Genomic DNA, 27,684 nt, shown 5'->3' with positions numbered 1-27,684 from the left:
ATAATCTAGCTAAAATATCTGCCACCGTAAAGAGAAAGGATGAGTTGGTGATCGACAAGAAGCAGACTGACATTTTTTTCATGAGATGTACACCAACAAATTTACTGATTGCCGTGTGTGTCTGGTGTAAGAAATTCCATTTCACTGCAGCCTCTTCAATGTAGGGCAAGTGGGCAAATAGTTATTATTGGAACATAAGAGATCACTTAGTGGAGATCGTTGAGAGTGAAAGTGCACACCTAAATTCGATGAATGCATGATTTAACGCCGGCACAGGAATGAAGAAGTGTGTTTAATAGTTGAGGCCTGGCACTATATATATCAATAACTGGGGTACGACATGTGTGAGCCTACCATCGAGTAATGTGCATACATAAGAAACCAAGTGTCTGAATAGTTATCTATCACGTAGACTCCAATGCATGCTGGATTGATAGATTCCTCTATTGCATGGGCATGCACAGATAAATTTTCGTGCTTTCTTTCTTTTTTGTTGTTGTGTGCCTCTGCCTTTGCAGTTGTTAGTCTAGAGATGTCTTGACCTTTCTGTCGTACCTGTGTTTGCACACCCTAACCACCGTATTTACTTGCCTAATAGGTACACTTTTTTCCAGAAAATCTGGCTCTAAGTTCGAGGTGCGTGTATTATGCGAGGCAGAATTTCTAAAAACTGTATTTCCGACTATGGCATAGACAATTGATAACGTATGCCGCCGAAGTCATGAATATCTGCACTACTGCGGAAACAACCTTCCTCATAGGCTACACTAGCGCAAAATGTGTTGAGCATACAGTTTAATCTGCCTGAGAATTGAGGCATGCAACAAGGTGTGCATTCAAATTAAAAAAAAACTACAAAAAGAAAGTGCCATCGCAGAAATTTGCTGATTACATTACAGGCCACCTAGATTATGCGCATTTGTGGGGGTGCTGATACTCTATTTAAAGTTGGTTGCACCGCATAACGTACATGTCTTGCACAAAAGCCGTACTTTGGGTTCACAACTATTGAGCGGTAGGTGGCATGATCGTGAGCAGTGATCACCACTATCATCATCATGGTTAGATTGGTAGCACCGGCGGTGACCCCTAGCAGCAAGCCTTGGTGGCGGCAAGAGAGAATTGAGCGAGTCTTTTTTGCGAGTGGCGGTTGCCTTTAGCGGTGGGTCTGCCGTGGACGGCACCGTGGGCTGTTTGTGGTGGGCCCACGTGGTGAGTCAAGCATTGGCGAAGCCGCCTTATGTGCGTTCTTGTGTTTGTTATGTTGTTGAGTGTTGTGCAATTTTGTGTAAGGCTGTTTTAGCATGTTGATCCTAATTGATGTATAATTATTCAGCTGACGATATCGCCGTTCAAAAGTAGTTAAATAAATGTGTATTGTTTGGCTTGGATCATTCCAATCGCATCTGCCGTGTCCGTTCATTCCAAGAGCGTGGCGCTCGCCATATCAGACCCCACACATTATCATGACAAAAATTTTGTGCACTGAACAGTACCGTCCACTTGATTGCACGGGCTCACACCTCATATCCAAGACATTGCAATAAAATCGTGAACCACCATTCGAGTTTTACAAGCGCCACCCATGTCCCCTTTTCTTCAAATAGAGCCACCTAAAAGAGTTGCATTGATTCCTCACAAAACTGCAACTTTGATTGCTCGGGATCCATTGAACAGCACTAACAGTGATTACGTCTAGCGTATGATTTGGCGTGTTGTTGCGGGAAGTTAGTACTAGACAACATGAAAATTCGGCATCGAAAAGATCGTCCTCAAGCACTGCTCCAAGAGCAGTGCACGTGATACACTGTTTATGTTCACGGCCAAAAATCAACAGCGACAAAAGTCTGCCGAGCTTGTACAAGTCCACGTATATGGGCTAAAGTTTGTGTCGGAAAGCCGAAAAGCTTTTAAATTTGCAGTAGAGGTAAAATACGTGATAACGCTGACACTTTTCTCGACAAGAAACTCAATGCGCACTTGACAAGAACGCAATCGCATGTTCCATGCGGAGAGCGTGGGGCCGGGCTAGTGGCTGAAGCTGCACCAGAGCTGGTGCAAAAGCCTACTCCGACCCCCAAGCAACCATCCTTCTTTCTCACACAGCAAGGTCACAAAGCTGGTGCAGCACAGCCACGGTCTTTTTATTTTTCCGTTTTTTTTTCCTCACTTCAATAAACATAAGAGGGCGTCAAATCGCAACCGTGCACTTATGATAAAGAACTACTGATCACGGCCAAGTTTGGGATGTGCCTATTATGAGAGGAAATGAAAAAATCTGATTTCTCGCGACCAAACTGCGGGTGCACCTATTATGCAAGTATATATGGTATTAACATGGTTTGTTTATGCCGGATGCTGTATCCAGTCTGTGACACCACCACAATGCATTTCGGCATCTACTAATTAGTACGTTCAACAAAAAGTCATCAAGGTCAGCACAAGAACACAATTGTGAAAAGAAATTCAATATTAAAAAAGTGAAAAAAGCTTTCCAAACATCAGAAGCCTCATACGTGAGCAAGTGAGTGGCATCAACAGCCTGCTTGTAAAGGTTCTTGGCGGAGTAGTCAACGAAGTTGAGCAGGGCTTGGCGAATGTCAGTTGTGTGCTCCACCTGGTCCCCCGTTGCCCACGTCTCCAGGTAGACAATTGAAACCCGTGTATTCACCGTCCGAAAGTACTGCATAGTTATAATTTGAACTGCTAGTAAAAATGCTCATTCTTATACAAGTTCTGCACAGCGGCATAAGAACAGCCCATTTGTTAGATGCAAAAAATGTGACACCCAGTGTTTGTAAATAATAAAAAAAGTGTGCAAGCCCTCTTTACTGCTTAAATGATAATTTTGGCACAGTTGTCATTATGTTTATCAAAAACAGGTGTGCACGTTCATGAGCAGCAATGTTGTGCATGAAAGCCATCTTTACCTTAGCAAATGTTATTCATAGGGTGGTCATTGATAAATCAGCCAGACTGCCCCACATGAATTGTACCACACTACAGAGGAACTCTTTAGATTAGAGCACTGCACGAGCTCGGCCTAACCGAAAACCCCGGTGTGGCTCGACCCGTGGGCCAGGCTGGACCGAGATAAGCAGTTTCTATGGCAGGCCTGGGCCAGGATCAGGTCTGAGGCTCCGAGCTCAGGGTCTGTACCAGGTTTGTGATAGCATGTTCGAGTTGCGCAGAGCATGGCTTTTGCTCATTCCTTAAGATTGTTCCACAAACGGTGTGTATACGTATATCTCCTACTATTTTACCTCTAAAAAACTATTTTCATGTGGAGAAAGTTTTTTGGAGATGATTTTTAAAACACTCTGATACACCGAGTTTGAGTCCGAATGAGTCCGACTCAGGAAAATTACAGTGAGTCCGAGTTTGAGTGACTTTCCCTTCTTGCACATGGAGCTACTAGATTTATGTGAAACAGGTGAGAAAAACAAATAGACCAAGCACTTATAAGATTATCATGTCATATTTGCATTCTTTTTTATTTATCCAAAATGTTATTTTATATTTGCAGTAATAAATGTAATATAATAAATTTATGGCTATGATTTATCATTGCAAGAGCATTGCCAATTATCATGAGAACTTTCAGACAAAGTGACAGCGGCAAGCAAGTAAAAGTGCGGATGTAGGAAATGCACCATACAGATTTCTCGCCTAGTCTGGTCATTTTTGATAAGCAGCTTTTCTTTCTGCTGCTTTTAATGCACTTGAACCTTCTCGTTTAAACAAAAGGAGTACAAAAACTTGCTTCGACATTGCCATTAGAAATGAACATAAATGACGAAATGTGTACTGTGCGATTACTTTGCAAAGCAAATGCAGGAGGATGACAGCACTCACCATGTCTACGCAGTTGATTATTTGTATGGCATCGCTCATCACCTCTGTACGGGTGCTGTTACGGGCGTCAAACTGAAAGCACAAATAATCAACCTAGCATAATTTCTCTTCTCAGGATCACATTACAACACTTTTGATGCAAATGAAAAAGATGTGCAAACCATACCATTCAATGCACAAATTCAGTGGCCAATGTGGACAGCGTTGCAGATTATATTCCTGAGTAATTTTATTTTAGACATAAAAAGAATTCATTCTGGAGAACCAGATGGAAGCATACTGTTATAGAGTGATACGAACATAAGCTCATCCAGCCATTCCTCACATAGCCAACAAAAACTACCAGGCCACACCCAGTCATTCCAATGCAGGCACCTGTGGAGCCAGGCGTTAACATTGAGCCAGCATACCTTTCAAGCACGTCATTGCTTTGTGAGGGTGGGCAAAAGACAAAGGCATTCAGAATAGGTCGGCAAACTCACTCATAAATCGACTCAGACTCGACAGTGAGTAAAACTACACTTTCTTGAAATGCAAAGAAACTTAAAAAAAAATAAAAATAAAAACCATGGATTGAACTCACCATAGCTTGGTCCAGTACAAGGGCCAGTTCAATAAATTTGTACACTTCTCGTACGTCTCTCTGCAAAGATTGTGAAAAAATGAATGGGCCTTCAGTGAAAAACACAAAATATTGTTCCGAACACTGTAGGTCCCAGAGACACACTGTGTTTTGTCTACCATATATACCTGCATTGTCTGCGGCCAATAGATAAACAAGATTATGGCGTTCACAACTGCAGAGTTCGCTGCAATATACTGATAGCATATGCTAAAAAGTGCTCACCCACAACACTCTAAGCCAGTTCTTCTGCAATACTGGCTGAATAAACAAATATAACACACAGTCAGCATGCTTCAGTGCATCTTGCGGCACTATCTGGCATCAACACAAACTATAAACATTTAAAGGTTAGGCTTTTATGAGCTGAGTCACACGAAAACATAGCCAAGTATATCACTGAAGACACATTTACTACAGACTTGAGAGGTGCACAAAAGAGCAGCACGGGGCAATACATAAAAAGCGAATCAAGCAGAACTCATTGTTAGGCTAGCTGGTGCGTTGCATCAAGGCAATATATCCAGTCAAAAATGTATGAACGCAGGAAAAGGTTAAGGAGACAGCAAAGTGTCTAGACTGTCAACTCTTTATAGACCATAGCAAGACTCTGGTCTATAAAGAGTTGACACAGTACTCATGCAGTCATAAACGCATAAACTATGAGCTGCATGCATGCTGGTCCCATGAAAAGCAATGTGATAGGAGTGTTTTGTTCATTGCAGTATAGGCATTTATTAAGCACATTTCTAGCATGCATTAAAATATTGTAAAATATACTTACCTTGTCAGCCCGAGGCTGGATTCTAGTCTGTAATGTAAACAGTCAAACATTACGGTATTTCATAGATAAACAAACCCTATGAGAAGAACGTCTCTTGATATACATACAGCATTGCCCAGTAAATTCTTTGGACCAAGGTGGAAAATTGCCATGCACTGGTAGTAATTAATCTTCATACCATTCAATACACTAAAAGTGTTGGTATTTTTTCCAAAGCAGCTGCTTTAAAAAATGTCTGCACAACAGGACCTGTAGTTCTTTACTTGAAGACACCAGGACTTTTCTGAGGCTTTGGCTGTCAAATTTGAAAAACACTTGCAGCAACTATTTTTATCACAGCTTAAAGGAAGGTTAAGCTACAATATATTACATTTGCTTAAGCAGAGAAAATGGCCATGTGACAAGCCAGAAAAGATGTACTGTAGTCTTGCCATGTCTAGTCCATCACAATTTACCTCTTTGTTACTTTAAAATGAGCCAAATATCGGAAAGTACAGTGTGACGACTGGTGTCAATGTTGACGTGAATGGACATAATGCCCTAGCAACCCTGAGTGTGGGGGAACGTGCGCCTTCGTAAATGGTGTGGTTTTTGTCTACCCGCGTATCCACCAGGCATGCAGTTTTAAACAGTCAATAAATATTTGTTACAACGTAACAACAGTAATGCCACGCTAATGCACCAGTAAAAAACAACACCGTACATAGCGAAAATAAGAGTCCACTGCTTTAAGTCAAGCAGCATACAGGCCTCGGAGCACACATTTTATAAAAACAATCATTAAAGGACTCTTGACGCCAAAATATCATGCTTGAGATGCTTGTTTTTTTCTTCTATTCTGCTGCTTACATAGAAACCTTCAAGCAAGTTTTAGATGCAAATATAGCATTAAAGGTGGGTCAATACGTGCCAAACATCCCCGTCATTGCGTTCGACCTTCTCAGATTCTGCTCTAAAGAAATGTGGACAGTCATTATTTTAGTGCACTATTTGTCCCGCAACAGTATTTTTGCAATAAAAATTCTTTCCTCTCTCTATAGGTGGTTCAAATATTGCGACGGTTGCTGTACCTCAAATCTCTTCTGTTTGCTGGAACAGCAATAGCGGCTTCTTCTTATGCGAAAATTTTTGATACGTCGGAGCCCGAGTGAGCCCTAAGCGCAAAATATATTTCATGAGTGTGTGTGAGCGAGTGCAATTTTTTGTGGTCATACGTACAACAATACTACATCAGTGCTTGAAAGGCGACATGATCTGTCTTCATACAGAGAATCAGTGAAGGCCATATTGAACTTTTTGCATGGTAGTGGCCTATTGTATAGGCTATAGTACCCCAACTCACAATTTTTTTTTTTCTTTTTTGCCTGTCTATTTCGATCTTCGCTTTCTTTCCCATCTTTTTTCCCCATTCTCCTTTCACTTAGTACAGGGTAGCAAACCAGATGCTCCGATTCCTGGTTAACCTCCCTGCCTTTCCCTTATTTTATTCTATCTCTCTCTCTTGTACATCAACTATCCGAAACTCTGTCGGAAACACAGCGGAAAGCCCATGTGTGTAGGTCAGAATGTGAAAACACGCAAAGCATCGTACAATCGTTTACTAACCACACGACTACCGCATGTTTCTGTTGCCCTGAGGATGTGCGCAGCACAGTGAAGCAGACTTAAAGGGACACTAGAGGCAAATAGTAAGTCAATATTATATATATGACCATTTACAATTCAATTCCATTCCTATCAGACACAGACCTTTTAGGCATGCACGTCGAAAAAAAAAGTGGCAGTATGGGGTTCTTTAAAGCATGCAATAATATAAAAGTAACAAATACATGCTAGTGCGACTTGCCTTATATCTGGGCAGAGTTGGGAGAGTCTTGCGGAAGTGCTTGAAGCCCCACTCGTGCATGCGTGAGTTGCCTGTGTGCACAAATGGCAAGGTTTCCCAGCATTCAACCACACTACAAAGTAGCACAAATAAGCTGCTCACTGCTAAGTCATCACATAAGTCAGCAGCAGACTGTCGATGAACACTGAATGCAAGATGGCCCTACTCTTGATCGGTTCTTGTGAGCTAAGCTGCCCTTTATGTAATATGTACTCCTATCAGCAAAAGTGACCCTTTCGACAGTTCATGCCTTTCAGTGCTTCATTAAAGCACACAAGCTTGTCAATGACATCTCGTGACATTTTGCTACAGACAACATAGCCCAGAAACTCAAGCTTACACACTCATATACACTATAGCGTAACAAAATGTAGACAACTGTTCAAACCCTTTCCGACAAAACATTCCTGACACTGCTTCCTTGGCTTAGTAATTAGACAAAGGGAAAAAAAAAGCACGCCTTTATGAAGGCAAACATGCCTCTGACCATACCTTTTATAGCCCCACTGCCCTGGGTTCCCACAGCGCAGCCATACTCCCCTCCTGTGCCCTCAAAAGTACGGCTGGCAAATGTACTTTAGCAAACACAATTCAGTCACGCTTTACATTGCATTAGGCAGACAGTGTCAACAACCAAAGCATTTCGCACTAAGGTCTGAACAACATTCTCAAGTACCTTGCCAACACTTACAGCCGAACATGAAAAAGCTTGATTTCACCAGTGTCACAAGCAAGAGCCCGTAGGAGGAAAAAAGACGATTAGAAGCTGACATATTTAAAAATGGCACGAGCACGCGCACCGTACAGTGAGGCCCGAGGCGCGTGACCCCAGCTGCAATCGACACACAAGCATTGACGAGCTCACATTGTCGACGTGGGCTTTGCAAGAGAAGGACGCATCGCCAGCTAGCGTACTAGCAATGGTAGCGGCAGAACAGCGACTCGACAACATGTGACGCTGGCATCCCAAGAAGACGAAGACCTTGACAAGCTTCAAGGGAGGCTACTTGGGATGCAGCCACCGCGCAGAGCAAGCGCCGATGTTCCTGGCACAAACGCCCTTTGAAGCAGGCCACCGAAGACAGTCCCTGGATGGCCACGTCATCATGCAGCACCGGGTATCGCCAGCAGCCACTAGGCCCAACCATCGAGACATCGCCACGTCATCAACATCAGGCGACAACGATAACAGGCGATCACGGACGACGACTTTCGCCGAGAGCATCGAGATCCCCGACGAGGACCCCACCAGTCCGGACATCGACGAGCAGCGCGTCAGTTACGACAAGTAAGGTGACGAAAAGCACCATGAGAAGCATTAAGGCTATGGAGTCACTGGATGACATTTAGAACAGTTTACCCTGCATGGAGTTTGTTTATAAGTTAGGAGTCTAGATTATAGTCATTTTTATTCGTTTGGTACATTTTTGTATTTTTGTATGTAGAGGGTGCACCGTGTGCGAGATGATTCAAGCGGTTTTGTTGATTACAGAGTCATGTCTCGGTCCATCGCCCGCAGCTGCAGCCCGTAATTCGTGACAACCAGCAAAACAAATATCTTGGGTCACATAAGGGTCTTATACTCTTTCACACGGCCACCATCAAATTCTGTTAAACTCCAACAACGTAAATTTCCCTACGGGAGTCCCACGAAGAAGTTGTGGCAGTGTCACACGGCAATGACACAGTTGTAATATTTGCTGCGTGGGGTTCAGCTGACGCTGTTCTGCATAAATATTCTAATTTAATTTCTAGTTGTTGTTTTTTTGTGTGAATCTTCTCTATGCTTAAGTAGGTCTGAAGTGAACAAAGCATTAAAAGTTATTCGAAATAAAAACACATTCGCTAAATTTAGTGATGCTGGCAGCGACGCTGGTCACCTTGTACCTAATGCTGCATTTGTTTACAGCTGCGTCGTGCTCTACAACTAGTTGTCTGTGTACAAAAGTTTTCGAGTTTTCTTGTCTCATTAGCGCACATTTTGTCTTCTGTATACTGTGCTGTGTCTTTAGTAGGTGACTACGTTGCAGCACTATACGGTCATTCCTCTCACAGGCAAACGCGAACACAGCGACAACTGCACACACAGACAAAATATCCCGGTCCGACTTGCAAGGCACAGGTTGCACGGTGTGGAGGAAATTGGTGTGAAGAGTACTCTGGCAGGCGTATGTGCGAAGAAACATGCATTATGAATGAGTACTGCAACGAAAAAACTTTCAATATTGCCATAAAGTATTATTGTTTTCACTGCGCAAATTTAGCACTCGAAATTTTTTTTCTGACCTCCAGACTACTGAGGACAAGAGTACGTCGTTCCGCTTCAAAGGGAGATCGCTGCAGTTGCTTTGCAAAATGCTCCGTTTATCTTCGTTTGCGTAAGAGTGGCCGTGTGACACAGATCGCATCTTCGTTGTCGTGAAGACAAAGAAGTTAAACCATGTTCACGGGTGCCCGTGTAACAGGGGTATTAGGTCACACTGCCAGCAAGTACAACATTTGCCCTGATCTCAACAAAGTTTCTATGGTTCATTTCCCTTATCCTGAAGGGACCAAAGTTTTGAGCAGCTTCCTTGGCCTCTCGTCCTACTTTTATTCATTTATAGGGAACTTCATACTGACAAATGTCCAGAGCAATTATACCATCACTCAGCAGGAGTGTCCAGGTGTCATTTGGTCGATACAGAAGTTTCGATCTTATCCTGATGGCCTCAATTTTTTCTTCATTACCAACCACTATGCTTTATGTTCGCTTTCCATGCTCAAGAATTTATACCGACACCTTGGTCTCTACATTATACACCTGTAAAAATACAACCTTACTAGTATCTACAAGTAGGAAAAGGCACCAAGATGTGGATGCACTTTTCCAATTTCCTACGGCCCCATGCACTGGTTTTGCTATTACCTTCTGCGTCAAGCTCTCGAATAATCCTTCGATATATGTCTTGTCCTTAGCAACAATGAACCATATTCCTTGTGACACCCATGGTTAGCATATAGTTCACCAGCTATCCGACTCTTAGCATCAACATATAATTGACTGCCATCAAGAAAATTTGCCCCTGCTTAATCAAAGTGGACGATTGGGCCAGTTGGTGATTTATGATTGATATATAATGCGGGGTAGAAAACACGGACAAAAGACAAGGAAAAGCGCAGACTATCAACTGAGAGTTTATTTATCCTGCAACAGGTATACTTATGACAAACAGAAAAAGAAGAAAAGAAAGAAAAGACAGCATTTCAACAAACAGCAAAATTCTTGTTAGCATTTCAACAAACAACAAAATTCATACACCTGAAGCACGAGGCAGAAAAGCAGATTAATTACACACATGCGCCATTTACCAGATACCGAAGCTGTCTATCTAGGAAAGCAACCAATGGTTTGATCATGCAGTTGTCAGGTTCCCGCAACATTTTGTCTGCTTCAATAAACATCCGGGTGTGATCATCTTTGTGTTTATGCAATACAGCTGTATTTTCGAACAGCTCATGACAACCACACCTGCTGACAAGCTGAGCCAACAAACCTTCATTGCCATTGCGTACATTAAGTGCATGTTCACGCAGGGGCTCATTGAAGCACTTCCCAGTCTGCCCGATGTAGCATGCACCACATAACAGCAGAATTCTGTACACTACATTTGTGTCACATCGGACAAACTGGGCCTTGTGCCTGGCATTGCAGGAGTGTTTGGGCTTGATGCTTGCACATGTCAGCTTGGAAAATTGGGAAAGCCTGTGAGCTGCGGAAAAAACAACCTGCATGCCAATGCGTTTGCCGACCTTTCTCATCCGGTATGATAGCTGGTGCATGTAAGGAATCACCGCGACTTTGTCGCGTTTGCTTTTGTCCCTGTGATCAGCACTCTCTCCTCTTCTGGGCTTTTTCTTCTTTTACAAAAACGAGAGGTGAATCAAATAGCCAGCTTCTTTTAAATGATCCACTTGATTTTGCAAGATTGTGTTCATCATATGAAAACAAGATCGGTCTAGGGCGTTTGCAAAGCAAGAGTTCACTATGCCTCTCTTGACCAGCTTACTGCAGTGCCGATTTAAAAAGCCAAAGTGGTTTTATAGCCCTAGGCTCACACACCCAGCATGTGTGATTTGCGCTGAACATGAGTTTCATGTCTAAGAAGCGAATAGAACTGTTGTCTGGTGATTCGTGTGTCAGGACGAGTGGACTCACTAAAGGCGGAGATGACATTTGATGATATCTCGTCTATGCTCGCTGAGTCACTTAAAAAAACTATCAGGCAGTCGTTGAAGAACCTGACGACCCTCAGTGACATATTCACAGCTCACAGTATATATGCGGTGTATGATAAATAAACCTTCACTTGATAGTCTGCGCTTGTCCTTGTCTTTTCCCATCCGTGTTTTCTACCGCACAGTATACATCTACCCTGCCTAATGCCTGCCTTTGTCGAAAATTGACACATTTCAAGCATGAAGGCTGCGTCCTGTACCGCCATCTTTATCCCCACGACAGCCAACACTAGGTGCCTATCATGCTTGACTCCCTGCTTACTCAGGTTTCCAAGGCCTCTCACGATGTCATGACTGCCGGTCAAAAAATGTGCGATCTCATAAAAAGTCGCTTCTACTGGTCTAGCTTATCCACCAATGTAGAGAGATGTGTCACATCCTGTGCCCTTTGTCTATGCCCAAGGCTTCCAACATCAGCTCATAGTGAAGAGCTGTAAACAAACAGTCCTGTGTTTGTCGGTACGATTCAAGCTGTTGGCATTGACCTGTATGGTCTCCTGCCCACAATTCTCACCTGTCATTGATGCATAGTGATAGATGTTGACCACTCAACATGCAATGCCGAAACAGCATTTCTGACTAAGGCAAAAAAAAAATAGTGCCCATACTCTCCGTCATGGCTACAAGTGGCACCAACCAACAGTCCCAACTTTGCGTGCACATAAATAACCAGATAAAGTAGATGAGAGGCGATGATATGTGGTGGTTTTTGGCGCAAGGGCCATTTGATGGCCAAAGAGCGCCAGTTTATGGGACAAAGAATGTGGACAATGATTGTGATTAGCGGCTGTATAAGGGCCATAAAATTCCTCGCAGTAAGGCGGGTAAAAACATACAAGTAATAAAATCATGACCATGCCGTGAAGGGTGTGTGTGGTGCGAATAGATGACAAAAGTTGGCGATAATAAAAACGATGGTGGACATGTATGGCATTAGCACAAGTACCTCACTCGTTCATACCCTTGCGTCCAAGGGCCGTGAGGCAAGTGCTTTCCTGTGTAGCCACCACAGCAAAAACCTCTCTAGAGAGGTTGTGCTACGGAATGCCCGGGTATATGATATGAAAATTATTGATTTCTTTTAAAAATGCTAACAATGATTTATTACTAAAAAGCGGTTCCCTACCAACGAACATTGCAGGGTGTAAAGGTATATGTTGTCGGTAGGGTAATGAAAAGTGTTGTCTTCTTAGAGTGTCTAACTGTTTACATTGGATTGAAACGTGAAGAACTGTTAATGCCTCACCACATTTATCACACAATGGTGGGTCACCACCGGACAAAAGATGTGTGTGTGTCGTGTATGTGTGTCCTATCCCGAGTCTTGTTAGTGTTACCTCTGTCAGGCGTGATTTTGATACTGGTGGCAAATGGCCAAGGTGTGGCTTGATAACGTGTAGTTTGTTTTGTGTGTGTGTATCCCACTTGCTCTGCCAGTAGTCCCTGAGGTTTCATTTGAGAGACGGCTTAAGATCAAGGGCCGGGATTGATATGGATGTAATGGCGGTGCTCTCATGGACGGATGCAGCGAGCTGATCCGCCCTCACGTTGCCTTCAATCTCACGGTGCCCTGGCCCCCAGCACACTACAACATGTTGTTTGAGTGTGTAGAGTGTGCACAAAATGGAGTAAAGTGAGACAAGAACCGGGTTTTTTTGTTTTTTAAGACTGTGCAGAGCCGTTACCACACTGAGGGAGTCTGTATAAATTACTGCTTTTTGTATTTGTAATTGTTTGATGTGTTTAGCTGCCACAAGTATCGCGTAAGCTTCCGCTGTGAAGATACTTGTGCGTGGATGTAGAGGGCCAGCATCTGAAAAGGATGGGCCGACAGCAGCGTAGGACACAGAGGAGTTAGTCTTGGAGGCATCTGTGAAGAACTCAGGACGTGTGTATTTGTTTTGAAGTTCCAAAAAGTATGTTCGGATATGGGCAATAGGTGCATGTTTTGTAACTTCTAGGAAAGACAAATCGCAGTCTATAGTCTGCCACTGCCACGGTGGCGGGTATGCTACAGAAGCCATTAAACTGTGTTCAAGTGACACTGCAGTTTCTTCAGCTAGACACTTCAGGCGAACTGAGAAGGGCTGCCTCATCGAAGAGGCCTGTTTTGAAACAGAGTTGAGCTCGACAAATCATTAATTGTAGAGTATGAGGGGTGCTTCTTGTCTGCTTTCACCTTAAGGAAATACACAAAGGACATGTAAGTTCTCTGCAGATGAAGCGACCACTCATTTGACTCAACATGAAGGCTTTCTATGGGGCTGGTGCGAAAAGCACCCGTAGAAAGGCGGATGCCCAAATGGTGCACGGGGTCCAGCATCTTCAAGGCACTTTGAGTAGCAGACTGATAGACAACGGCCCCATAATCTAAGTGGGTGCGAATGAGGCTTCTATAGAGGTTCATGAGGCATTGCCTGTCACTACCCCACGTAGTACGTGACAACACTTTTATAACATTCATGGCTTTTAAACATTTTGTTTTTAAATACTTGATGTACGGTACGAAGGTCAACTTGTTGTTCAAGATTAAGCCTAAGAATTTATGCTCGGCTTTGACGGACAGACGTTGCCCGTTCAGTCGCATGTCAGGTTCCGAGTGCATGCCTCTCTTTCGAGAGAACAAGACACACGTGCTTTTTTGTGGGTTAAGTCGAAATCCGTTTTCATCTGCCCATTTAGAGACCTTATTTAAACCCAGCTGAACCTGCCGCTCACACATGGCCAAGTTGCATGACTTGAAGCCAAGCTGAACGTCGTCGACATATGTACAATAGAACATATTGCGGGGAATGGACAAGTGCAAAAAATTCATTTTGATAATAAAAAGTGTGCAACTAAGCACGCCACCTTGTGGCACGCCTGTTTCCTGGAAAAATGTTTGGGAGAGCACACTGCCCAGACGGACACGGAATGTCCGGTTTGACAGGTAACTTTCGATTATATGAAACATTCTTCCGCGCACACCAAGGTGGGACAGGTCTCTTAGGATTCCGAAACGCCATGTTGTATCATACGCCTTTTCGATATCGAGGAACACAGAGAGAAAATATTGTTTATGGACGAAGGCGTCTCTGATCTGTGCCTCGATACGAACAAGGTGGTCTGTGGTGGATCTACTTTCTCGAAACCCGCACTGAAATGGGTCGAGCAAATTGTTTGTTTCAAGGATATGTACAAGTCGGCAGTTTATCATTTTTTCGAATACTTTGCACAAGCAGCTTGTAAGTGCAATAGGCCTATAACTTGAAGCTAAAGAAGGGTCCTTGCCCTCTTTCAAAATGGGAATAATAATAGCCTCTTTCCAGGAGGTAGGGATAGTGCCAGAAAGCCAGATAGCATTGTACAAACAAAGTAAGGTTTTTCGTGTTTCGGCTGGTAGGTTTTTTAACATTTCATACACCACACGGTCAGAACCTGGGGCAGAAGTACTGCAGGAGTTTAGAGATGTTCGGAGCTCCGCTAGACTGAAAGCTTGGTTATATGCCTCGTATCTAGTGGATTTATGTTCGAGTTTCTGCTTTTCTATTCTTGTTCTGTATTTTTGGAAAGTGTCAGTATAGTGGGACGAGCTGGATACCCGTTCAAAATGTGCCCCGATGAAGTTTGCCTGATCTTCCAAGGTATCACCTTGAGTGTTTACGAGTGGAAGTGTGTGTACTTGTTTCCCTGCTATCCTACCGACCATGTTCCAGACTTTGGCTTCTTGTGTGTATGAATTGATCCCTGACAAAAACTTCTGCCAGCTTTCTCTTCTGGCCTGCCGACGCGTTCTCCTAGCTTGAGACTTTATTTTCTTGAAGGTGTCAAGATTTTCGGCTGTCGTTGAGTTCCGAAGCAGCCTTCAAGCTCTGTTTTGCTGTTTGCGCGCGTTTCGGCATTCAGAGTTCCACCATGGCACACGCCGTTTTCCAGGGTGTCCATTTGTTTGTGGGATGCATTTTGTTGCAGCATCAATCAAAAACGCTGTGAAGAAGTTGACAGCAACATCAATGTTCAAAGTACATATGTCATTCCAACCTAGACGAGCGATGGTATAAAACTGTTCCCAGTCCGCTCTGTTTATGAGCCACTTGGGAACACGTGGTGGACATTCAGTTACTGTATTTGTGCTCAAAACTACGGGGAAGTGGTCACTTCCGTACAGATTACTGACGACTTTCCACTGGAGTAGAGGCACAAGATATGGAGATACTATGCTTAGGTCTATGGAGGAGTAGGTGTTATTGGCGAGATTATAATAGGTTGGTTCTTTTCGATTTAGGAGACACGCGCTTGACGAGAGAAGGAATTGTTCGATCAGTCGACCTCGCGCGTCATACCGAGAGTCACCCCATAGCCTGCTATGCGCATTAAAGTCTCCAAGGAGAACATAAGGTTCCGGAAGTTCATCAATTAAAGAGTGTAAATCACGTTTTTGCAGCTGATAGCTAGGAGGAATGTAAATAGTGCAGATTGTGATCAGTTTATCAAAAAGAACCGCTCGAACAGCCACTGCCTCAAGGGATGTTTGGAGTTGTAAGTGTGTGCATGCAATTCCTTGATTCACTATGATGGCAACACCTCCGGATGATGTCATGGCATCATCACGGTCCTTTCGAAAAATAGTATATTTACGAAGAAACTTTGTGCGCTTTGAATTAAGGTGTGTTTCTTGTACACACAGCACTTTCGGTGAGTGTTCGGGTAAGAGTTCTTGGATGTTGTCAAGGTTTCTGAGAAGGCCCCTGACGTTCCATTGTATAATTTGAGTGTTCATGGTGAATGTAAAATAATGCTGTGTGTACGAGAAGCGAGTGGCTGTTTAGACGGGGAGTTTGAGTTCACTTAACAGGGCCGTCACCAGGCCCTGTTATTTGCTTTTTTGTTTTCTTGGCGCGCTCCAAGGAGCCACGCCGCTCTTTCGGCACCAAGGGTGCCGACGTATCCATTGCCTCCTCGGAGGCACTGGATGCCCGCACGTGCGGGCTGTTAGTTCGGATTTCGGGCCTCGCCTGGTGAGGGGAGGCCTTGAGAACTGAAGACTCTGGAGTCTCCGGTCTCTGTTTGGGAGTAGGCGGTGTAGCCTGGGCTACAGCCGCCTTGGGGGCAGGTGCCACAACCGCCGGCTCAGTATGCGCGGGTTGAAGGAGTGGCGAGGGCTGGTGCGGCGGTGCCCCCTGACGCGCCACATCAGCGTATGTAGGTCCATAGAATGGAGCAACTCTTCGCCGTGCTTCCTTAAACGTAATGTTCTCCTTCACCTTCAATGTAATTATTTCTTTTTCTTTTTTCCAGTATGTGCAGGAGCGTGAATATGCGGCATGGTTTCCTTCGCAGTTTACACAGTGTGGCGGTTGTTTGCAGTTCTCAGACACGTGGCCTAGGACTCCACATTGTGCACAAGTCTGGCGACCACGACAGGTTTTAGAGCCATGGCCATACCTCTGGCATTGGAAGCAACGACGAGGGTTTCGTATATACGGCCTGATAGATGTCTTTGTGTACCCTGTTTGAATGGAGTCTGGTAGTTTACTGGATGCAAACGTGAGTATCAAGTGTTACGTTGGTATTTCCTTATTATCTCTTCTGATGATTATTCTCTGTACATTATTGACATTTTGGCTCTTCCACCCTTCCAAAAGTTCAGTTTCGTTGAGTTCAAGTAAGTCTGCATCAGATACCACTCCGCGAGTGATGTTCATGGATCTGTGTGGTGTTACAGTGATCGGTACGCCACCAAACATTGAGAGGCTGTCTAGCTTTACAAATTGTGTTTTGTCCCGAATTTCGAGAAGAAGGTCTCCGCTAGCCATTTTGGTTACTTTGTATCCAGCCCCGAGAGTTTCAGTAAGACACCTGGCAACTACGAAAGAAGATACGGTCCTGGCTTGCTTTCCGGTTTTTTCACAGTGAATGACGTGGAAGTGGGGAAAAGTTTCTATTGGCTGGTTAAAGAAATTTATGTCGTCGGTGCGTACCCACTTTAGGCCGGTACGATCAGACAGTTGAGGGAATGCTCCATGCATGCCGGTCTTATTTTTGTTCAGCAGCGTTGGCGGCCACCCACCACGGAGCCCAACAAGGGGACGCTGCAAGTTTGCAGGTGCTGAAAGCTTGCAGACGTCAGCCGTACAACACTGCCATAACCCAATGCGCCTAGACCAAGGTAGGCTATTTGCACAGGGTTAACCCTTGCCGTCAGGAAAATTGGAAGTAAACAGAAGAGAGAAGTAGACAGGAAAGCTAAAAAAGTAAGAAAGACGAAGATGTAGGGAGAGAGAGATAGGAAAAGGCGACTGCCGATTTTCCCTGGGTGGGTCAGCCCAGGGGTGCCGTCTACGTGAAGCCGGGGCCAAAGGGGTGTGTTGCCTCTGCCGGGGGGCCTTAAAGGTCCAATCACCCAGCGTCAGCTCAACCCCCAGGATCCCCTTTTCCCCGGGCACGGCAAAGCCACGCACGGCTAGGCGTGGGAGGGAGTAGAAACTCCCCCGTTAGCTCGGGTCCGTGGTGTCGCTACACACCAAACGCCTACTTGCGCAGGCGCCCCTGCGGGGAAAGTAGATGAGAGGGCGACTGCTGGCATAACTCAATTGGTAGAGCAACTAACGCGTAATCTGAAAATTGCAGGCTCGGGCCATGCTGGTGGCAAATTGTCTTCTTATCCACTTTACTTTTTTCACATCTATACTATAATTCCAACATTACACCTAAAACAGTACAACTGACATCTCCTATACCTCCTTTTGCATCATTATCTATTGGTTTACATTAAGGCTGTATCATTTAAGTGAGGCACATTGTTGGCTTAGTAGTCAGTTCATTTAATCAGCAAAGCTGTTCTGAAGCATCAAATATTTTTATTTCCGAGTTTCAAAGAAAACACGAAAATGAATCCACATGTCGCTGTCTCTAAAGCAGATTCAAGATTATTTGGAAGTTTTCTTCACTACAAAGACAGACTAAATGGGTGCACATCAGGAAACAAACAGCTCACATCCATATCGGTTCAACATAGGACTGCTACCGAGTTGCTCTGTTGTTGAGCAAACATGCTTACCACAGATGTAGGGATTCTTGTTGACGTTGAAGTATTTGTAGATGACATGGGGGTGGACCCGCTGTGTGGAATGTAATATTACAGTCAATATACAACACAGCAGAAGACAATGCGTGCAGCTCTCACCGACAGGTCTCCTCCATAGAATGGATGGATGACAAAGGTTTCATTGCGAATGTGAATGATGCCACTGAAACATAGAACAAGCATCTAATTAAAGCATCATCTTTGCCTAATTCAAGTTACCTAGCAAATATATTTAAAATGCAGTTAAACCTCGTTACTTCAAAATCAAGACATTAAAAAATTCTCGAATTAAGAAGGTATTCATATTAACGAAACATACAAAATTTGAATAATTGAAAGTAATCAGAAATGGTGGTTTGCTGTGTCGGCAAGTTCGTGCCTCCAAGGGCCCTTCACAAAAATCTCTACGCGAAAAATGTGTCCATTTTGTGGCAGTAGGAAGAACCTGGTTCACATCTTCTCTCAGAGTTCACTACTAGCCGTCCTCCATCGAATGATAGCTAGTTTGTTTGGATACCCCGGTGTTCCTTTCGGCACCATTTGTTTTCTACCATGCATCCTCTGGCTGGGTGAGCAGTGAACTAGTACATGCGTCTACTTGTCGAGTGCTCCTACCAAGTGTGGATGGCACGGTGCGGTGCCATCATTGGTGGGAAGTGGCCCTGGTTTCAGGAAGTACTTGCAAAAATTTGAAAGGAAATCTGGTTCGTTCTTCACCGTGAGTGGCACCACCTAGGTGTAAGAAGTCATGAAACGTGGCCCCGTCCGGCAGTGAGTCAAAAGGGTAGTTAACCATCAAATTTTTGAAGTTCTACGACTCAGTCTAGTGAGCCGGTCACCCCTGTGTGTAATTTGCATGGTTATTCGCTTGGGCTTTGCATGTGTTCGGAAGCCCCTGTTGGCTGCCTCTCCATGCCCGGCGACTCTACTCACCAAGCTGGAAAGTGGCTCTCTTCTCTGAGAAAGATTAAGCCTGCTTTTAGCCATGCTGGTTCACCAGGTACATTAGGTTTGTGTCCAGTAGCCATGGCCTCTCCACCAGACAGTAGTCCCGTAGTCCTCAAAGGACAAATTGACTTTCACTGGACTCTAGTGGCCAGAAGACAGGCCATGACCGAAAAATGCCTTGCGCCGAGCTATAGCCGATCTGTCCTAAGAGGATGTTGCCGGCTCCAAGCCGTATGATAGTGTCAGGGTATGTATGTCCTCTTTGTGTTCACCGAATGAAGGTACTGCGCAGAAGGGTAGTTCCTTTGTCGAGTGTCAGGATACGCCCGCTTTGCGTGTGGTGACAAAAGTTACTGCACCGAAGGGTAGTCCATAAGTTGAGTGTCAAGGTACGCCCGCTTTGTTTGTGATAACGCAAGTAACCGTGCTTAAATGTAACCCCTTCGTTGAGTCTCCCTGGCCCGTTGTGGCTGGGGGACGGGCCATGACCGCAATGCACTCTGCGCCGAGTAATAGCCCACCTTGCCAGGGTATGTCCACTTTGTGTGGGGTGACAAAAGTTACCGTGCCGAAGGTTAGCCCCTCCATTGAGTCTCCCTGGACTGTGGTGGCCAGGGGACAGGCCATGACTGCAATGCGCTCTGCACCTAGGGATAGCCCACTTTACCAGGGCACATCCACTTTGAGTGCTGTGATCGAAGTTACTACGCTGAAGGGTAGCCCCTTTGTTGGGTCTCTCTGGCTTGTTACAATGGGAGGCAGACCGCGTCTGTTAGGTGCCTGGCGCCGAGAGTTTAGTGGAGTCAGTGCCCATTAGGCCCCTTTAGGTTTACGATCCGCTTCGTGCGCAGAATGATTGTGCAAGCAGCCGAACAGAGAGCGCATGCCATGCTCTGCTTACGAAGTCGATTGAGCGAAGGGTGAAGGTGCGTCCGCTTGGTTTTGCCGCAATTTTGAAGATGTGCTTGTCATAAACGTGGAATCTATGCAGTTCCCTACACACCCTGCACTGTTTCGAGACACTACATTTGCGCGTGGCTGAGGATAAGCGACACTCAGCTCATAGCGACCTATTACACAGGGCAGCGTGCAGCCTAACATCCAGGCAGTTAATTAATCACTAATGTGCAGGTGGTTAATTAATGAGAATTGAGTTCTCATTATTTACAAGGAAGCGGTGGATTTAGTCTCATACCCCATGGTCTTTTCAGGACACCTTCCCTCTTCCCTCCCCACCTTCAGCCACTTGCCATGGTGGGGCTCAGATCTTGCTTTCCACATTGAAAATTTAAAAAAAAAATCATTCCTTCTATAAAATAACACACTTTCCTTTTTTTTAGCAGGGAAACAAATATAAAACATCTAAATAAAATTTATTGTTGAAGATTCTTTTTAGAAATTTCTGCAGCGAGTGTCAAAACCTCAAATGCGATTTTCTCAGCTTCACATTTTTTGCCAGCCTAGTCTGACTAGCCTTACAGAACTGTTTGTTATGTTTTTATAAGCCAATTATAAGGAAATTTGAAGAAATCTTAATTTTGAAGGTGTACTTCCTTTTAAGAAGTCTTAACTACACATTGTATTTTATGCGAAAATAATCGACTAGGGTGTTGCATCTGATTCCAAATCTTAGCCTCATTGTCATGATATCATTTCAAATAACTGCCCTTGAAGACATAATATTGATACATAATAAACTTTTGGCTCGTTCCAATGTACCGGGGTCGCCCAAGAGTAGGGTTGTGGTGGTCGCACCGGCTTTGTTGTGCTCGTAGGAGGCTTCCTCGTAGAGGGGTTGTTCTTCAAGTGAAGGGTCGCCAACGGCTTTGCAAGGTGCTGGATAGTCTGTTGAGGAGCTGTCCTGTGTAAGCCTAAACACACGTTGCGGTAGTTTCCTGGGTTTGTTTACTTTAGTTTAGGTCATTATTATTTAGGTTGACAGCAGTCCTCGAGGTGAAACTCGGTGGAGGCCCCCGCGCTTGGATGTACCTGTTTGAATTCGTTCCACCCAATTTGAGTCGTCAGCAGAGACATTTGCATGGTTCTTTCTGGTTTGGTCTCCAGGCGGGATCTCAAGATGTTGCTAGGGGAGCCGGGGGGAGTTGCACAGTGGACGCCGCGAGAGCAGGTTGCAGCGTGTGCTGTGCAGAGTTGTCCCATTTATGTAGAGTACAAGTGTGTACAACGTCAATCAGAAGTGTTTTAACCAAATAAATCAGTTCAGGAGTTCAATATGGATCTGCTGTGTGTACGTGTCGATCCTCTCTGGGGCAGCGACCAAGTAGCGACCAGAACAATACGCACAATATTAAAGGAGATGCAACTATTCAGTACATTAGGAGAGACTGGCACACCTGATTCCACTGCAGGTACGAAAAGCAGCCACGGCACCGGGGTAGTCCTTGATAGTGCCATGGTAGTAGCAGTGCTCCACCTCCTGGACAATAAAAAATTAACAATTCATCTAACTCATTCACGGTGACAGGCTGTGCTCATCCACTAAATAGGCAGACAAGCCTTCTGCCACTGTTACACAATAAAAGCGTACCTGCACATTAGCAAGTGAAAGGCAAGAAAAAATGTGAGGCCTGCATGCAACAGCCAAAGCTGGAAGAGTGAAGTCAAGTCAAGATCCTTGATGATGTGACGCATACCCACGCTGGGGGATTGGCCAAGAACGGGATAGTTTTCATAAATTTCTTCCTTGATAACAGGTTAACGTTAATCTATTTACGAGAAATAAAACAAAAATGCAACAAGACGAATTTGATGGTTGAATTGTAAATAATCTGTAGTGTAATGCAACAAAGTGTCGTATTTGATTTATTATGAATTTGGAAATTTTAAAATCTACCGAGCAACGATTTCAACACTTATACCTCTTTGAACTTTTGACGAACTCCTGCAATGCATCAACCTTCTTGAAAGAGTGGTCTTCCTAGAGCCTTTTTTCAACACTCTTGGGGCAACTTCTTCAAGCACACTTGCTTATACCCACTACGCCATAAATCATCAAATATATTATTTTTGTGTAGTGGGGAAGCGTCCGCTATGCAATTATTCCTCATTCTTCAGAAAGCGTGGCACCCCCTACATGCTTGTAAGGCATTATTTGCACTTTGCTGACACTGTGACTGACTATGACGAAGAACTATGCCTGCGGGTTTTGTAATATCTTGGATCATTCAACGACCCACTCGTTATGCAATTCGCATTGCATGATACCTGGCTGTTATTTTATTGTTCTGAAATGCTTCATTACACGTGTGAACACGGTTCCTTACCCAACATGAAGCCTGCATTAGGTTAGTTCACAATGTAGTTTCAAGCACCGGCATCGCTCAGTGGCTGAATACAGGAATGGCACGCAAGGGCGTAGGTTTAATTGCCATCCGTCCTCAGTATTCGTCATTTATTTTTTTTATTTCACGCAATAGTGCACTATGTTCCCAATGTTCGTACCAATGTTCGCACCAATGTTCGTAACCATGGTTATGAACATTGGTGGCAGTGGCGGTGAACAAATATGGTGCCAGAATTGGCCTTTGTTGTGATCTCATAACAGCTTGCGCTGTAAAACTGGATGATAGGGGCAACTGTTCTGGGCCTTCTTTGAGTGCCTTAATGCCATGTCGTGAATTTTTGCTCTAACAAGCAATACCTAAATTTTCCTGTCACCAGTGTGTCAACCCTTATTTACTTTCTGCAATGACAGGAGCAGAAAGCTTGCATCAGATGAACTGTGTGGTTCCTGAAGTGCTATGACATCAATTGAACAGGCAACTAGTGCTTGACCCAAAGTGAAATTCATTGCACTCATGTCAGAAAACTCTGCCACTTCTGCCAGTGCAAAAATCAGCACTGATACACTGCCACAAACATATGACAGCTACAATTGGCCAATTAAAATGAATGTTTCAGAAAATGCCCACTGTGTAAACAGCTTATTGGTAAGCAGTATTTCAACCAGTGATGCATGTGAAGCACTCTGAAGAAACACACTGCAGACATTCACTTGAGAAAACTTTTGACATCAGTGTGAAAAGTGAGTGGTGATTGTATCATGAAATCACAAATTATTATGCAGACTGTTACTGTTACCATTATTACCAAAAAAAAATAGTTCAACACACGACTGGAACCAAGGCATAAAGACATATACAGTATGTGCTCTGTATACGACCACTACCATTATCAATGGTATTATACCCCCCTTTCCCCAACACACCCACAAAAGTCACTTTTGCTATTAGGGTGAAGCAATGAATGGAATAGCTAAAAATCGGAGTGTCACACAAAGATCGATGAGCAGCTCGATACTTGCTGCTTCCCACTGAGGCACAAAGAAGAATGCTCGAAAAGGATGTGCTGGCATACACAGGACAAGCCTGAACTAGCAACTATCACAGTTGTTACGCCTTTGTGTTTCAGCAACGTGCTGCAAGTGTCGACAACGCAGGGCCGGATGCTCTTAGATATTTCTTTTTCTTCTCAAGTGTGTTACGTGAAATGAGGCCTCTGCGTCTTCTTCCACGTGGTGGTGTCTGTGCACAGTGTCTTTTTCTCTTTTTTTTTTCGTGCCGCATGTCAAGCGCCTACAGAGGGGCCCTTTTTCGTGTGCATGTAAAGAGAAGTTTTCAAATTTAAACAAAATGCAAAAGCTTTCAGTGATAAACAACATCATACTTAAGCTCCTGGGAGATTTGCATACCGCCAGCGGTAAATGTTGCCGATACACAGCTTGCAGTTATTATGCCATCGCATGCATGGCGCGTGATACACAGAGTGGTCTACCGTAGCGCGCTGAAGAGCGAGAGGTCGCTAGTTCAAATCCCCACTTGGGTGCCTTGAATTTTTTTCGTGATTTATTTTTCCTTGTGCCTTTTTTATATAATATACATAAACAAGCATGGCAGCAACAGTGCCAGTGATGGCAAAAATCAGCCGATAGTGTCCATATAATTGCTATCGCAATGAAAGGATACACCCGCTCAATGCTGCAACATAGTAGGATATTGAAAGTTAAGCCATGAATATTAGAAACGGGTAGACTAGCATAGGGAGAAAATACAAGAATCGTGGAAAACAATGAGCCTGAGGACAGTTGCCACATTACAAAGGTAGCAAATTGCAGTCAAAACAAAGGGTATGCCTTAATACTGATGATGTGAATAATGGCAAAGGAGCATGGTCTACGAAAACGTTTTTGCTCAGTTCACTTCACTAAAGCAGTGCAGAGCTCTGTAAAGTTCAAAATATTGCCACAACAATTTTTGTGAGTGCTTGATTGATGTATAGTAGCCTACAACCAGAATACATTGCACAGCTTGTATGTTACAGCTCTGTAGTGGATGTTGTACAAGCAGGTGTCTCAAGTTCACTGCAACGAATTCATAGCAAAAAAAGCTTCTGCACCTTTCTGGCACTCTGAAGAAGGATGTCTATATCTGGGGTGGTATGATCAAATAAAGTTCACATGAGTGTCAAGCAAAGCAATGTTGTGACACTGCAGCTGCAAACCAGATAAGAAATAAGTGCCGAGTTACATGATGTGACATATGGAAGCACTTAGTATCAATTCTTGAGACCCATGGGAACATACATGAAATGAATGTCTGCGATTACTTTGCTGAGGTGCTAAGTAAACACGCTGGCCTGTGTATGATATTCAGTTGCAGTATGTGACACCACTCAGAAGCAGGATATCTCCAAGTAACTGTACCGCTAATGCTATACCATGAACTTTGATGATGACAGCAGAACAACATGGTGGACAGCAATGGTCTGGACAAAGAAGTTAGCCACATCTGAATCAGGAGCTCAGTTAATGGCTTAGGTTTCACAGAATCAAGCCAAGTAGCCAGCGACAACAACCATCCAGCGATCATTGGTGGTAGAATAGAGGCCAATTTCACCCATGGGTAGCAGGGCAAAACATCTTTTGGTGCAACTGGTGAAGCAATTACAAAACTGAACTTTCTTTCTTGAGCTTCAAACATCCAAGTGGGCTAAGTTTCATCTAAGCAAGCCGTCAAAAGGTTCAAGATTAATGTTAACAGTGTAAACACACAAGACACCCCACAAAGTGGAGACACGACACATACAAGCACTAGGTGTGTTGCGAGTCAACTACTAGGTGTGTTGTGGTGCTTCCTCTTGTGGGTTTGTGCTGTAAATTTAACATCAGTATTATGTGACAACTAGGCCCAAATGACGTTTCATTGATGTCCAAAAGTGCTTTGACAAAATAACACATAATTTCGGTCAAAATACCAGGTTAGTGTGAACTGTTGGATCTGAACTTGAGACACTAGCATATTGAAAGAATGCACGTTTGTGACTTTAATCCAAGTAGCACAGAGGTATGCATTCCCTACCTGACTTGACAGCTGCCAGATGCCATCAATATGGAGGTGCTTCTGGAGCATCTTGGGGGCAAGAAGGTAGCTGCAAAAGTTATTGACAGCTTTCACTAATATCCTGCACATTGGAGATGCATCTAAAGCCCTTCAGGCTCGGTGTTCACATATGTGCAAGCAACCTGCCAGTTCTACTGGTGACCAAGAAAGAGTGAGAAGATATTTGAATTTTGAGAGGCCTTGTCTCAAAACAGAAGGTAAATAAATAAGCTTTTACTCCTGAAGAAAACACCCCCATTGTGCCATCACACCTGATCAAAACAGAACTGGCCCAATGACCATTCACTGTCTGTCTATATTAACTGAACTGAATACAAATCAAATAGTGATGACATCGAATTGAATACTAACACAAAAAGAATGCCGTTTGAATAATTTTCAGATAGTAAGGCCACCAATTTCAAGGGAGCCCCATACTCGTACCAATTTTCAAGATATCCTAAGAACTCTATAACATTTCATTTAAAACATATTCACTAGTTTAAGAAGGAAACATTAGGATTACTGTTAACTGACAAAAATACCACGACCATTTAAACTGAGGAAAGCTTGTATGCAGCAGCAATTAGAACCTTGAAAATATCTTGTAACTACATGCTGAAATAAAGTACTGGCTACAGTATTCAAAAGGTACTTTGACAACAGCTTGTAACTAAAACTGATACTCAAATATTAGGCAATTTTCTTGACTTGACATCATTGTGAATGTTATGGTTACAATAGTAGATAGGTGACACTGGAGTTCTGAGCAGAAACACTTTCTTTTTGTTATCAATAAGGTGACAGCAGTACCATAACAATGTGGACTACATGCATTTGGCTAATTCAATGATAAAAACAGGAAAGAGTTACCTCTCACTGTTCTAATGTCTCATTTCTTTGAGCCTTTTGCCTCCTTGCTAATAATTTGAACAATATTTGGTATTTTGAATATCTACAATTTGATTCATTCTTCCAAATGATTTATTATTCACACAGCCCTAATATAGAGAAATTAAACGCATTTGCAACAACAATTTACTTGCAAAAAGTTGGTACATACATCTTCTAGGTGATGAAATCGATGATTTGATGACAATTTAGCAGGCTTAGAATAGCCATTTAGGAATGGAAAACATAGGAAATGTCCCCCAAAATTAAAAGTTTTAAAAATGGCACAAAGCTTGCACTAAGTCCCACAAAGCTTGGTACACAGTGAAGCTGATCAGTCTCATACTCCTTTATTACTGTATCTAGGCAGAATTTGGCTCAATCTTGGCTGTGGTGAGGTTGATTTGGCTTGAATTTGTCTGTCACAAGGGTGAACTTGGCTTGAACTTGTCTGCAGCCAGGTTGAACTTGGCTTGAGCTTGTCTCCAGTGAGGTTTGACTTGGCTTGAACTTGTCTGCAGTGAGGTTTGACTTGGCTGGGTTGAGGTTGAAGTTGGCTTGAGCTTGTCTGTAGCAATGCTGAACTTGGCTTGCACTTGTCTGTAGTGAGGTTTGACTTGGCTTGAATTTGTCTGCGGTGAGGTTGGAGTTGGCTGTGGTAAGGTTTAAGGTGGCTTGAACTTGTCTATAACAAGGTTGAACTTGGCTTGAACTTATCTGTAGCAAGGTTGAACTTGGTTTGAACTTGCCTGTAGTGAGGTTTGATTTGGCTTGAACTTGTCTGTGATGAGGTTGAAGTTGGCTTGAACATGTCTGTGATGAGGTTGAAGTTGACTTGAACTTAACTGTAGTGAGGTTTGACTTGGCTTGAACTTGTATGTGGCGAGGTGGAACATGGCTGTGGTGAGGTTGAAGTTGGCTTGAACTTGTCTCCAGTAAGGCTGAACTTGGCTTAGA

General features: G+C 43.7%; 1 protein-coding gene across 2 annotated transcripts in view; it reads right to left on the bottom strand.

Moving 5' to 3' along the window:
• mmd (disintegrin and metalloproteinase domain-containing protein mind-meld) overlaps positions 1 to 27,684 on the bottom strand; it is a 75,723-nt gene that overhangs the window by 42,034 nt on the left and 6,005 nt on the right. For both annotated transcript variants that reach the window (XM_075891850.1, XM_037434130.2), the window contains exons 5-13: positions 25,816 to 25,885; positions 21,793 to 21,875; positions 18,590 to 18,653; positions 18,464 to 18,524; positions 7,108 to 7,178; positions 5,262 to 5,288; positions 4,439 to 4,498; positions 3,856 to 3,927; positions 2,517 to 2,683 (exon numbers count right to left, since the gene is read on the bottom strand). In XM_075891850.1, coding sequence (XP_075747965.1) covers positions 2,517 to 2,683; positions 3,856 to 3,927; positions 4,439 to 4,498; positions 5,262 to 5,288; positions 7,108 to 7,178; positions 18,464 to 18,524; positions 18,590 to 18,653; positions 21,793 to 21,875; positions 25,816 to 25,885 — 675 coding nt within the window. The remainder of the gene's footprint in view (positions 1 to 2,516; positions 2,684 to 3,855; positions 3,928 to 4,438; positions 4,499 to 5,261; positions 5,289 to 7,107; positions 7,179 to 18,463; positions 18,525 to 18,589; positions 18,654 to 21,792; positions 21,876 to 25,815; positions 25,886 to 27,684) is intronic.

The sequence above is a fragment of the Rhipicephalus microplus genome, chromosome 1 (assembly GCF_043290135.1).
Source record: "Rhipicephalus microplus isolate Deutch F79 chromosome 1, USDA_Rmic, whole genome shotgun sequence".
In the NCBI taxonomy this organism is placed as follows: domain Eukaryota; kingdom Metazoa; phylum Arthropoda; class Arachnida; order Ixodida; family Ixodidae; genus Rhipicephalus; species Rhipicephalus microplus.
Note: the sequence above shows the minus strand (reverse complement) of the source record. Positions and strands in the feature narration are given on the sequence as shown.